At 41.9% G+C, this 12,106-nt stretch overlaps 2 protein-coding genes across 2 annotated transcripts; both read right to left on the bottom strand.

Moving 5' to 3' along the window:
* Positions 1 to 1,721: 1,721 nt before the first annotated feature.
* LOC134448552 (serine/threonine-protein kinase pim-1-like) lies at positions 1,722 to 4,867 on the bottom strand. The gene is made up of 8 exons (XM_063198229.1): positions 4,766 to 4,867; positions 4,185 to 4,508; positions 3,638 to 3,732; positions 3,486 to 3,539; positions 2,893 to 3,265; positions 2,395 to 2,571; positions 2,178 to 2,301; positions 1,722 to 2,050 (listed from the first exon to the last, which is right to left on the bottom strand). The coding sequence occupies exons 1-7, from the start codon at positions 4,818 to 4,820 to the stop codon at positions 2,198 to 2,200; spliced, it is 1,182 nt and encodes a 393-aa protein (XP_063054299.1). The 5' UTR covers positions 4,821 to 4,867; the 3' UTR covers positions 1,722 to 2,050; positions 2,178 to 2,197.
* Positions 4,868 to 8,670: 3,803 nt separating this feature from the next.
* On the bottom strand, positions 8,671 to 10,472 carry LOC134448553 (serine/threonine-protein kinase pim-1-like). The gene is made up of 5 exons (XM_063198230.1): positions 10,423 to 10,472; positions 9,830 to 10,202; positions 9,342 to 9,518; positions 9,125 to 9,248; positions 8,671 to 8,997 (listed from the first exon to the last, which is right to left on the bottom strand). The coding sequence occupies exons 2-4, from the start codon at positions 10,191 to 10,193 to the stop codon at positions 9,145 to 9,147; spliced, it is 645 nt and encodes a 214-aa protein (XP_063054300.1). The 5' UTR covers positions 10,194 to 10,202; positions 10,423 to 10,472; the 3' UTR covers positions 8,671 to 8,997; positions 9,125 to 9,144.
* Positions 10,473 to 12,106: the final 1,634 nt, after the last annotated feature.

Raw genomic sequence — 12,106 nt, 5'->3', positions numbered from 1 at the left:
ACCAAGAGCCTTACATAACAGATTAAGACATAGCTTTAACAATTTTGGTGACAGTAAGGTTATAACATAGGCTCTGCGCTAAGGGGTTAATTACTTCGTAATTCATTTTAGGTCTGGATCCTCGGTGCCCTGGAGCACGAGGGCGGGAGAAGTGAGCTCAGCTCTGGTTTGAAACGAGCTCTGACCAATCACTGACAGTTGACGTTCATGACGTATGTTATTATGCACCCAAGTGTGTTCACTTATTGGCCAGTTAAACAGGTCGTCTGAAAACTGACTGAAAACCTTCCCCAGAGAAGCATAATCAGACCATTCGCGTGGATTACCAAGCAATTCAAAATGAATGGTCTGACCTGTCGGGCTAGTGATTCCCATTCTCCAAGGTGTGAAATGACCAGATATAAAATCATCTTGATTTTGGACCATGGCAAGGCCTGCCTCATGAGCCATGAAGTTTCCATGTTTATTTTTTTCTCAAAAATGCCTCACATTTTGCCCCGTTTTGCCGCATAACTTCTATCATTTGTCATAGAGCATTGTGAATGGTCAATGATACAGTAGACCTCCTTGTGAATGGTACATGAAAGCTGCAAAATATCCTTTAGGATGACAGCCGATACATTAGTAACTTTAAAGCAGAAATGGGTTAATTTTAGGCGAATTTGGTGGTCTCAGCTTAAACAATACACAATTGGCCCTCAGACAAGTTTACTAATTCAAAAAAGCTTAGTGCCAAATTGAAGTTTGAAAGAAAATATATTTACTTACATGTAATAATGATAACATTTTCACAATCTTGGTGTCAATCCACGGGTTATTGAGGATGCTGAATCTATTTAGAACAATTTCACTGTGATCAGAATTTGATATAACTTGTATTTGACTTGATTTGTAGTGCTTAAAGCAACACTAAGCATTTTGACATGCTTTAGATGATGTTTCCAACGTTGCTTCAAGGCAAAGCAAGGCAAGTTGATTTCTATGACTTCATACACATTCAGGCAACTCAATTTGATTCACAAATAAAGTATATTCCTTGCAAATAAAAACCCATACAACTGTATTATAATAAAAACAGCAAAAGATTGGAACAATAAATAATTGGTGCTTCAGTGGATTATAGATTTGAAGTAGAATAAAGGACACCTCTGAATTCGTTGTGCTGCCCTCCATGGGCTATAATGCACATTACATGTGTAAGTTCTGAGCTCCAGTCCCACTCTATTTTCTGTGATAGACCATAGAAGAAGATATGAACTACTCAGTGTTGCTCTTTAATATTTACATGTTTTTAATTATCAATAAATCGCTGTGTGTGGGCAGAATTCACACCTGTTTTTCTTTTAACACTTTTAAACCGCTTTCCACCACCTCTACATGTAAAAGCCAAACTGACTGCAAACTATGTGACAAACAAACTTAATTGCATTAAAAAAATGCATTTAAGTGGGTTTAGATAGATAAGCTATGAATGCAATACAAGAATCATTTAGCAGTTTAGCATGTTTTAATCAAGTCCCGATGCTGGAGAAGGTGGGCATGTGTGTTAAAACTGCAGGCCACAGGAGACAGGTTAGAAGAATTCTTTCCATCACTGGTAATCCGAGTAACACCACCAACTAGTGGGACCGTGATTGTAGAAGGCTGGATTTCTTGGGATGGCGAGACTTGAAGGTTGGATGGGAATGTTTGCTTTCATTTTTTTTTATTTTTTGGGGGGGGGGGGGTCGCTTTCCAATGGAAGTGCCAGTAGTGGGGAAGCAGGGGAGAGCATCAGCAAGATGGTAACTGGTGAAGAGAGTACATGCTCTGATCTTTCACATTCAGTCAAAATCTTATGGCCAAGACTGACACACTGTGAGGAGGCGAGTCACAGGTGCCCTTCTGTGTGGTGGTGTTGCCAGTGAGAGTAATGTAGGCTACTCTTATTGGGTGTTGCCAAATAATGTGGTGCTCCACCCAGGTGAGACTTGGTGTACTCAGATGCTTTTCTTTTGGTCTGCTGATGGAGGAAGAGGCAGCTGATGACGTTGTCCCTTATCTCCCCTGTCTGCCGATGGAGAAAAAGAAGCTTACTCATCTGAATCCTGATCGATATGAATCTATTGCATCTGAGAGTTTGACGTCATTATTTCCTAAGTTAGTGGACAAGGACAATCGCTTTTTACTGTTCTCACCTGCTTCTCCCTGTGACCATTTATGACAGATTAGCTGTCATCCACTCATGTGTCAAGATAGCCTCCAGAGTGGGTCTTTCCTCTGCCTCCTTCCTCAAGCACCAGCTGATGAGGTTCTTACATTCTGCACAGAGTGTGGTTGTACCAAATATAGCTATGAATAATTAAGATAAAATATTTTAAAAATAGCTCGGACAAAATCAGAGAAATCCCGCACCTTCGGATAAACCCTCAACAAACTTGGGCTGGTTGCGCGTGATATCCAATGGGGTCTTGAAGGGCCTGAAACCACACACCAGCTCAAACAACAGGATTCCAAGACTCCATGTTGTGCTTGGGGAGGCCTTGTAGCATTTATGCAGGTGCCACTCTGGTGGTGTGTAGCTTCTGGTACCTGGGAAATATTGAAGCAACACAAGCACCAAAAGTTATATCTCTGTCTGTAATTACGTATTTCATTAAATTACACTTACACTTAGCTGAGGCCTTTATCCAAAGCAACTTACAGTTATTTACAGGGTATTGGTTTAAGTCCCTGGAGAACTATTGAGTTAAGTGTCTTGCTCAAGGGCACTTCAGCCATGGATGGAGGTGTAGGGAGAGGTGCAGGTGGGATTTGAATCTGCACCTCTGTAAATCTTAAGACCACCTCTCTAACCATTAGGCCACAGCTGCCCACCTCGAATAATTCGACTTTGTTTTTCTGGAAACTCACCGGCAAAGCTGGTATAGGTGTCTCGCATCAAGTCGCCACAGCCAAAATCAATCAATTTGATTGAATAATCAGCGATGTTGATTAGGACATTTTTGGTCTTGATGTCCCTGTGGAAGACGCCTTTGTCCCTGCATCTGATGAGAGCATGGACCAGCTGCTGAATGATGGATTTAGCGTCCATCTCTTCGAAAGGGCCTCCAAACACCTCCATGAACTCATAGAGGTCAGCGCAGGGGCTGGGGCGCTCCAGGATCAAGACGTATAGATTCTCAAAGTCAAACCAGTCGAGCAGTTGCACGATGTTAGGGCATTGCTCAGGCTGGGACACCAAGGTCATCAGGGCCACTTCCAAAGGCACCTGCATGCAATCAAACTTGAAAGAGACAGAAAGGAGAATAAAAATCAGATGCTGACGACTGAAAAGTTATGGTCATCTACGAGATATTACAGTGAGAAGACGGGATGCACAGTTAGTAGACCACCTCACCTGCCTGAGAGAGTTGTGCTCTCTCAAAACAACCTCTGACTTTCATTGGGAACATTGTAAAAATTGAAAATGATTTAAGTAAGAGTGTACATAAAAGCAAATTTACCTGAGCACTGAAGCATTTCACCGCTCTGCGTTTCAAAAGAAACTTAATGGCCACCTATGAGAATACATGAGGCAAAAAAGAAATGTCACTCATCCATCAATTAAATTCTGGAAAATGTGAAACAAAAAAAACAGAGCCTTCATGTTTCTTACCTTTTCACCGTCGAACTTCCTTATTCCGGCGTACACTGAGCCAAATCCACCTGATCCAAGCTGTTCTCCCACAGCATACTTGGATGTAAAAACACCTGCCCAAGTAGAAGAACTTGTGAGCCATACATATAGCCTTCAGACATTTACAGAGTGCTCTTGGGGGGTTCTGATACCCTGAAGTGGCCCCCTCTTTATGACCTGTTCATTTATTAGTGTTGTGATCAGATGCAGTCACACTCTGTAGTAAAAATGCAGCTCTTTCTTCTCTCTCTCTCTCTCTGTGTGTGTGTGTGTGTGTGTGTGTGTGTGTGTGTGTGTGTGTGTGTGTGTGTGTGTGTGTGTGTGTGTGTGTGTGTGTGTGTGTGTGTGTGTGTTTACAGCACAGCAGAAATGTGTATGGGGTCATGTGTGTGTGCATGCTTAGGCATGTGTATGCATGAGCCGCAATCAGGTTATAGCATTTTCTCTGAGAACATGTTGTCTATTATAGTTCTTATTCTCATCTGACTCTAGGCTAAGTGTCTATCTCCTCACCCTGGCCTCTTACCTTCAGGGGTCTCGGCACAGGTGGTCTTGTTTGATCCAATCAAGATGGACACCTCATCGTCCAGCTCCTGAGCAGAGGTCCTCTCCACTGGGTTGTTGTCAGTACCTTCCCTCTTTCTTTTCTGGGAGATGCCACTTGTTGTGCTTGTGGTGGGAGCAGACTGTGTAGTGCTGCTTCTTGGCCTCTTCCTATTAGCCTCTTGGGTGACAGTTTGGTGGCCAGGCTGACGGTCAGAGTCAGACTCAGTGGACAGCTGACCCAAGCAGGAGGTCCTTTGAGGGATACTGTAGGGCTGTTTCTTGCAGCTTATCCGTTGGGATATGTCTAAATAGTAAGATAACATTTTCACATCATGCGGGTTGTGTTTCTCCATGCCTACAACTTTTAATAACAGCCTATCTCTTCACAGTGCACATTAGGCCAATATATTTCTGTTATTAGTAAATTGATAGATAATAAAGGTAACTGTAATGTGTTTACAATATGACAATAATCTCAGAATTATTAATACATTAGATAACAATATGAAGGTAGCCTATATAGCCTAGGCCTATAATTATTTACGAAACAGTTATTTTTACCTGGAGACGTTCTACCAGAGACCTCTCTGGTTTTACGGCGTTTCCGAGCAGACATGACGATAAAAACGCACAAAAACCATAGACTAATACGAATATTCTGCACTTCTGAATATGAAAATACTAAAATGAGACCAGTTCAATTTACTTCGGAATATGTGAATCAATCTGTGTTCTATACGCGTAGGGCCTATACGTGCGTCATCAGTCGACCAAGGTTCTTGCATTATGCCGCGACGCCAGTATTTACATCACAATTCGTTTTAGACATTGAGAGTATTCAATGGTTTTACATTATGACATTTTGCACGGTCAAATAGAAATTAAATGGACAAATGACACCGATTCTTTCGGAAAGATTGGACACTACAGCGTCACTGCCCTCCAATCCAGAGTCAACCGTCACCATGCGGCTGTGCGCGCATGTTTGGGCACTTTGAAATATCGATGGAGAAAGTCCATATCAATTGTGTAATACATTAAAAGACTATTAATGAAATAAGGGATTCTGGGCAAATATTCCGGCAGATTTGTAATAATCATAACAATTCTATCTGTAGCTATCCAGACTCTTTAACATCCTTTCAAGAGGTCCACAGTGTGTCCCAGCCTTTTTTTTTGTCTTGCGCACCCCTGGGCCTTATTTTAATGCCATGAGTACCTAACCCTTCAATCATGGTCTATGCACAATTCGTCTTCTCTAAACAAAGCAAAACACTCACACTTACAATATCAGAAAACTTACTTTAGGCTACTACAAATAGCCTACTTGTCTTGTAGTATGCTGCAACATGGAGGTGCGTCCAGGTGGACTAGGCCTACATAATTCATTTAAACACTTTCCTGGGAGTGGGAGGTGTGGGAGCCTGTTCCCCTTTATTTAGGCCTGTATAGTGTCTGTAAATCGCATACCTTGGTCAAACGACGCCCGTTCTCCTCTCGGTTGGTTAAACGGCTGCAACAGCAACGAAACAGAGCGAATTGGTTTATCCCAGAGCGCGGAAACCCGTAGTTTTTCAGTTCACGACCATGGGGTCAACCCACCACAAGATGACGCTTGCGGACAGAAACAGGCAGCACAGCACACTCTGGAAAAGGGCATCGGAGTAATGCCATGCCATCATCTTTGTAGTAGGTGAAGGAAGGGTCAGGGTTTGACAACAGATTTTTGGGCCTACATATTGTAGCCAAAGTAGTGTAACTAAATGCCCATTGCAGCTACAAGTAGTGTATGCAGCCAATTCCCAAATGTTATATTTTCATGAATATTTACTAAGCAATAAACTAATATTTACAGGTCTAACCAAAGCACAGTAACTTTTGTAGCTAAAGATGTCTGTTATTGGAATTTCAAAACGGAGGACATGGAGAACATCCACGTTCTTGTATATGGAACTCTTCCCAGTCATAAGGAATAGCCATAGAATATATAATGTATCCAATCTATGGGAATGGGAATGGCCTAATTATTGAACAGATGGGGGGGACATTTATGAATAGGAGGCATAAATTATTGAAGAAAACTACTAAAAAGAATGACATACTCTACCGTTAAGGTGGAAAATATCAGAGGTATGGTACCATATTCCTTTCACTCTCCGCAGGTATGGTTCAAGTTCAAGTTATTTTATTTGTCACATAAGTACAAATATATTATTTGTAGTGAAATGATGATGGGGTCATCAGCTCTCTGCATCCAAAGAAGTAAAGGGGTGGGGCATTAGTCCATTTCATTTTTAATATAATTTAATAGCCTAATAGGCCTACTAGCCTAAGGAGGGTGTTGGCTGGCTTATGGTGAGATCAACAAGGAGGCATTGGGAGGCTAAGGATGAGTTCAAGGGAGCGTTTGTTAAAGAAAAAGGTTGAGAACCACTGATCTAGTGGTTTTAGACGTTTCAGTTTTATCACCACATTCTCGCTCTTTTTGTTTTGGTGTTGTCAGTGATGCGCTGTAAGGACAGCTCATCATATTTCTCTCACATTGCATTGCACAGAATAGGATTCAAGATTGTATTTGAATATGGCACAGCTGCCAGTTGAAGTCCTTTGAGAGCTAAATGTTTGGCTGGGACCCTGTTTAACACAGATATTTTTCCAAAACCATAGCCTCGCACTGCAGATGGAGTCGCCGGTGGGCCTATTCACTATTTTCTGAAAATACTCGACGACATCATACCAACATTGCTATGACAGTACCGAGAGCCTTACATAAAAGATTAAGACATAGCTATTACAATTTTGGTGACAGTAAGGTTATAACATAGGCTCTGCGCTAAGGGGTTAATTACTTCGTAATTCATTTTAGGTCTGGATCCTCGGTGCCCTGGAGCACGAGGGCGGGAGAAGTGAGCTCAGCTCTGGTTTGAAACGAGCTCTGACCAATCACTGACAGTTGACGTTCATGATGTATGTTATTATGCACCCAAGTGTGTTCGCTTATTGGCCAGTAAGACAGGTCGTCTGAAAACTGACTGAAAACCTTCCCCAGAGAAGCATAATCAGACCATTCGTGTGGATTACCAAGCAAATCAAAATGAATGGTCTGATCTGTCGGGCTAGTGATTCCCATTCTCCAAGGTGTGAAATGACCAGATATAAAATCATCTTGATTTTGGACCATGGCAAGGCCTGCCTCATGAGCCATGAAGTTTCCATGTTTATTTTTTTCTCAAAAATGCCTGACATTTTGCCCCGTTTTGCCGCATAATTTCTATCATTTGTCATAGAGTATTGTGAATGGTACATGAAAGCTGCAAAATATCCTTTAGGATGACAGCAACTTTAAAGCAGAAATGGGTTAATTTTAGGCGAATTTGGTGGTCTCAGCTCAAACAATAGCCTACACAATTGGCCCTCAGACAGGTTTACAAATTCAAAAAAGCATAGTGCCAAATTGAAGTTTGAAAGAAAATATATTTACTTACATGTAATAATGATAACATTTTCACAATCTTGGTGTCAATTCACGGGTTATTGAGGATGCTGAATCTATTTAGAACAATTTCACTGTGATCATAATTTGATATAACTTGTATTTGACTTGATTTGTAGTGTTTAAAGCAACACTAAGCATTTTGTCAAGCTTTAGATGATGTTTCCAACGTTGCTTCAAGGCAAAGCAAGGCAAGTTGATTTCTATGATTTCATACACATTCAGGCAACTCAATGTGATTCACAAATAAAGTATATTCCTTGCAAATAAAAACCCATACAACTGTATTATAATAAAAACAGCAAAAGATTGGAACAATAAATAGTTGGTGCTTCAGTGGATTATAGATTTGAAGTAGAGTAAAGGGCACCTCTGAATTCGTTGTGCTGCTCTCCATGGGCTATAATGCACATTACATGTGTAAGTTCTGAGCTCCAGTCCCACTCTATTTTCTGTGATAGACCATTCTGAATTGCTTGGTATAGAAGAAGATATGAACTACTTAGTGTTGCTCTTTAATATTTACATGTTTTTAATTATTAATAAATCGCTGTGTGTGGGCAGAATTCACACCTGTTTTTCTTTAGCACTTTTACACTGCTTTCCACCACCTCTACATGTAAAAGTCAAACTGACTGCAAACTATGTGACAAACAAACTTAATTGCATACAAAAAATGCATTTAAGTGGGTTTAGATAGATAAGCAATGAATGCAATACAAGAATGATTTAGCAGTTTAGCATGTATGTTTTAATCAAGTCCCGATGCTGGAGAAGGTGGGCATGTGTGCTAAAACTGCAGGCCGCAGGAGACAGGTTAGGAGAATTCTTTCCATCACTGGTAATCCGAGTAACACCACCAACTAGTGGGACCTTGATTGTAGAAGGCTGGATTTCTTGGGATGGCGAGACTTGAAGGTTGGATGGGAATGTTTGCTTTAATTTTTTTTATTTATTTTTTTTTGGGGGGGGGGGGGTCGCTTTCCAATGGAAGTGCCAGTAGTGGGGAAGCAGGGGAGAGCATCAGCAAGATGGTAACTGGTGGAGAGAGTACATGCTCTGATCTTTCACATTCAGTCAAAATCTTATGGCCAAGACTGACACACTGTGAGGAGGCGAGTCACAGGTGCCCTTCTGTGTGGTGGTGTTGCCAGTGAGAGTAATGTAGGCTACTCTTATTGGGTGTTGCCAAATAATGTGGTGCTCCACCCAGGTGAGACTTGGTGTACTCAGATGCTTTTCTTTTGGTCTGTTGATGATGGAAGAGGCAGCTGATGACGTTGTCCCTTATCTCCCCTGTCTGCCGATGGAGAAAAAGAAGCTTACTCATCTGAATCCTGATCGATATGAATCTATTGCATCTGAGAGTTTGACGCCATTATTTCCTAAGTTAGTCGACAAGGACAATCGCTTTTTACTGTTCTCACCTGCTTCTCCCTGTGACCATTTATGACAGATTAGCTGTCATCCACTCATGTGTCAAGATAGCCTCCAAAGTGGGTCTTTCCTCTGCCTCCTTCCTCAAGCACCAGCTGATGAGGTTCTTACATTCTGCACAGAGTGTGGTTGTACCAAATATAGCTATGAATAATTAAGATTAAATATTTTAAAAATAGCTCGGACAAAATCAGAGAAATCCCGCACCTTCGGATAAACCCTCAACAAATTTGGGCTGGTTGCGCGTGATATCCAATGGGGTCTTGAAGGGCCTGAAACCACACACCAGCTCAAACAACAGAATTCCAAGACTCCATGTTGTGCTTGGGGAGGCCTCGTAGCATTTATGCAGGTGCCACTCTGGTGGTGTGTAGCTTCTGGTACCTGGGAAATATTGAAGCGACACAAGCACCAAAAGTTATATCTCTGTCTGTAATTACGTATTTCATTAAATTACACTTACACTTAGCTGAGGCCTTTATCCAAAGCAACTTACAGTTATTTACAGGGTATTGGTTTAAGTCCCTGGAGAACTATTGAGTTAAGTGTCTTGCTCAAGGGCACTTCAGAGGTGTAGGGAGAGGTGCAGGTGGGATTTGAATCTGCACCTCTATAAATCTTAAGACCACCTCTCTAACCGTTAGGCCACGGCTGCCCACCTCGAATAATTCGACTTTGTTTTTCTGGAAACTCACCGGCAAAGCTGGTATAGGTGTCTCGCATCAAGTCGCCACAGCCAAAATCAATCAATTTGATTGAATAATCAGCGATGTTGATTAGGACATTTTTGGTCTTGATGTCCCTGTGGAAGACGCCTTTGTCCCTGCATCTGATGAGAGCATGGACCAGCTGCTGAATGATGGATTTAGCGTCCATCTCTTCGAAAGGGCCTCCAAACACCTCCATGAACTCATAGAGGTCAGCGCAGGGGCTGGGGCGCTCCAGGATCAAGACGTATAGATTCTCAAAGTCAAACCAGTCGAGCAGTTGCACGATGTTAGGGCATTGCTCAGGCTGGGACACCAAGGTCATCAGGGCCACTTCCAAAGGCACCTGCATGCAATCAAACTTGAAAGAGACAGAAAGGAGAACAAAAATCAGATGCTGACGACTGAAAAGTTATGGTCATCTACGAGATATTACAGTGAGAAGACGGGATGCACAGTTAGTAGACCACCTCACCTGCCTGAGAGAGTTGTGCTCTCTCAAAACAACCTCTGACTTTCATTGGGAAAATTGTAAAAGTCGAAAATGATTTAAGTAAGAGTGTACATAAAAGCAAATTTACCTGAGCACTGAAGCATTTCACCGCTCTGCGTTTCAAAAGAAACTTAATGGCCACCTATGAGAATACATGAGGCAAAAAAGAAATGTCACTCAGCCATCAATTAAATTCTGGAAAATGTGAAACAAAAAAAACAGAGCCTTCATGTTTCTTACCTTTTCACCGTCAAACTTCCTTATTCCGGCGTACACTGAGCCAAATCCACCTGATCCAAGCTGTTCTCCCACAGCATACTTGGATGTAAAAACACCTGCCCAAGTAGAAGAACTTGTGAGCCATACATACAGCCTTCAGACATTTACAGAGTGCTCTTGGGGGGTTCTGATACCCTGAAGTGGCCCCCTCTTTATGACCTGTTCATTTATTAGTGTTATGATCAGATGCAGTCACACTCTGTAGTAAAAATGCAGATTTTTCTTCTGCGTGTGTGTGTGTGTGTGTGTGTGTGTGTGTCTGTGTCTGTGTCTGTGTGTCTGTGTGTCTACAGCAAAGCAGCTATGTGTATGGGGTCAGGTGTGTGTGCATGCTTAGGCATGTGTATGCATGAGCCGCAATCAGGTTATAGCATTTTCTCTGAGAACATGTTGTCTATTATAGTTCTCATTCTCATCTGACTCTAGGCTAAGTGTCTATCTCCTCACTCTGGCCTCTTACCTTCAGGGGTCTCGGCACAGGCGGTCTTGTTTGATCCAATTAAGATGGACACCTCATCGTCCAGCTCCTGAGCAGAGGTCCTCTCCACTGGGTTGTTGTCAGTACCTTCCCTCTTTCTTTTCTGGGAGATGCCACTTGTTGTGCTTGTGGTGGGAGCAGACTGTGTAGTGCTGCTTCTTGGCCTCTTCCTATTAGCCTCTTGGGTGACAGTTTGGTGGCCAGGCTGATGGTCAGAGACAGTGGACTGCTGACCCAAGCAGGAGGTCCTTTGAGGGAGACTGTAGGGCTGTTTCTTGCAGCTTATCCGTTGGGATATGTCTAAATAGTAAGATAACATTTTCACATCATGCGGGTTGTGTTTCTCCATGCCTACAACTTTTAATAACAGCCTATTTCTTCACAGTGCACATTAGGCCAATATGTTTCTATTATTAGTACATTGATAGATAATAAAGGTAACTTAATGCATGTGTTTACAATATGACAATAATCTCAGAATTATTAATACATTCAATAATAATATGCAGGTAGCCTATATAGACTAGGCCTATAATTATTTATGAAATAGTTATTTTTACCTGGAGACGTTCTACCAGATACCTCTCTGGTTTTACGGCGTTTCCGAGCAGACATGACGATAAAAACACACAAAAAACATAGACTAATACGAATATTCTGCACTTCTGAATATGAAAATACTAAAATGAGACAAGTTCAATTTACTTCGGAATATGTGAATCAATCTGTGTTCTATACGCGTAGGGCCTATACGTGCGTCATCAGTCGACCAAGGTTCTTGCATTATGCCGCGACGCCAGTATTTACATCACAATTCGTTTTACACATTGAGAGTATTCAATGATTTTACATTATGACATTTTGCACGGTCAAATAGAAATTAAATTGACAAATGAGACCGATTCTTTCGGAAAGATTGGACACTACAGCGTCACTGCCCTCCAACCCAGAGTCAACCGTCACCGTGCGGCGGTGTGCGCATCTTTGGGCACTTTGAAATATCAATGGAGAAGGT

This window comes from Engraulis encrasicolus, chromosome 5 (assembly GCF_034702125.1).
Source record: "Engraulis encrasicolus isolate BLACKSEA-1 chromosome 5, IST_EnEncr_1.0, whole genome shotgun sequence".
NCBI classification, from domain to species: Eukaryota; Metazoa; Chordata; class Actinopteri; order Clupeiformes; family Engraulidae; genus Engraulis; species Engraulis encrasicolus.
The sequence above is the reverse complement of the archived record's forward strand: the minus strand, read 5'-3'. Positions and strand labels throughout refer to the sequence as shown.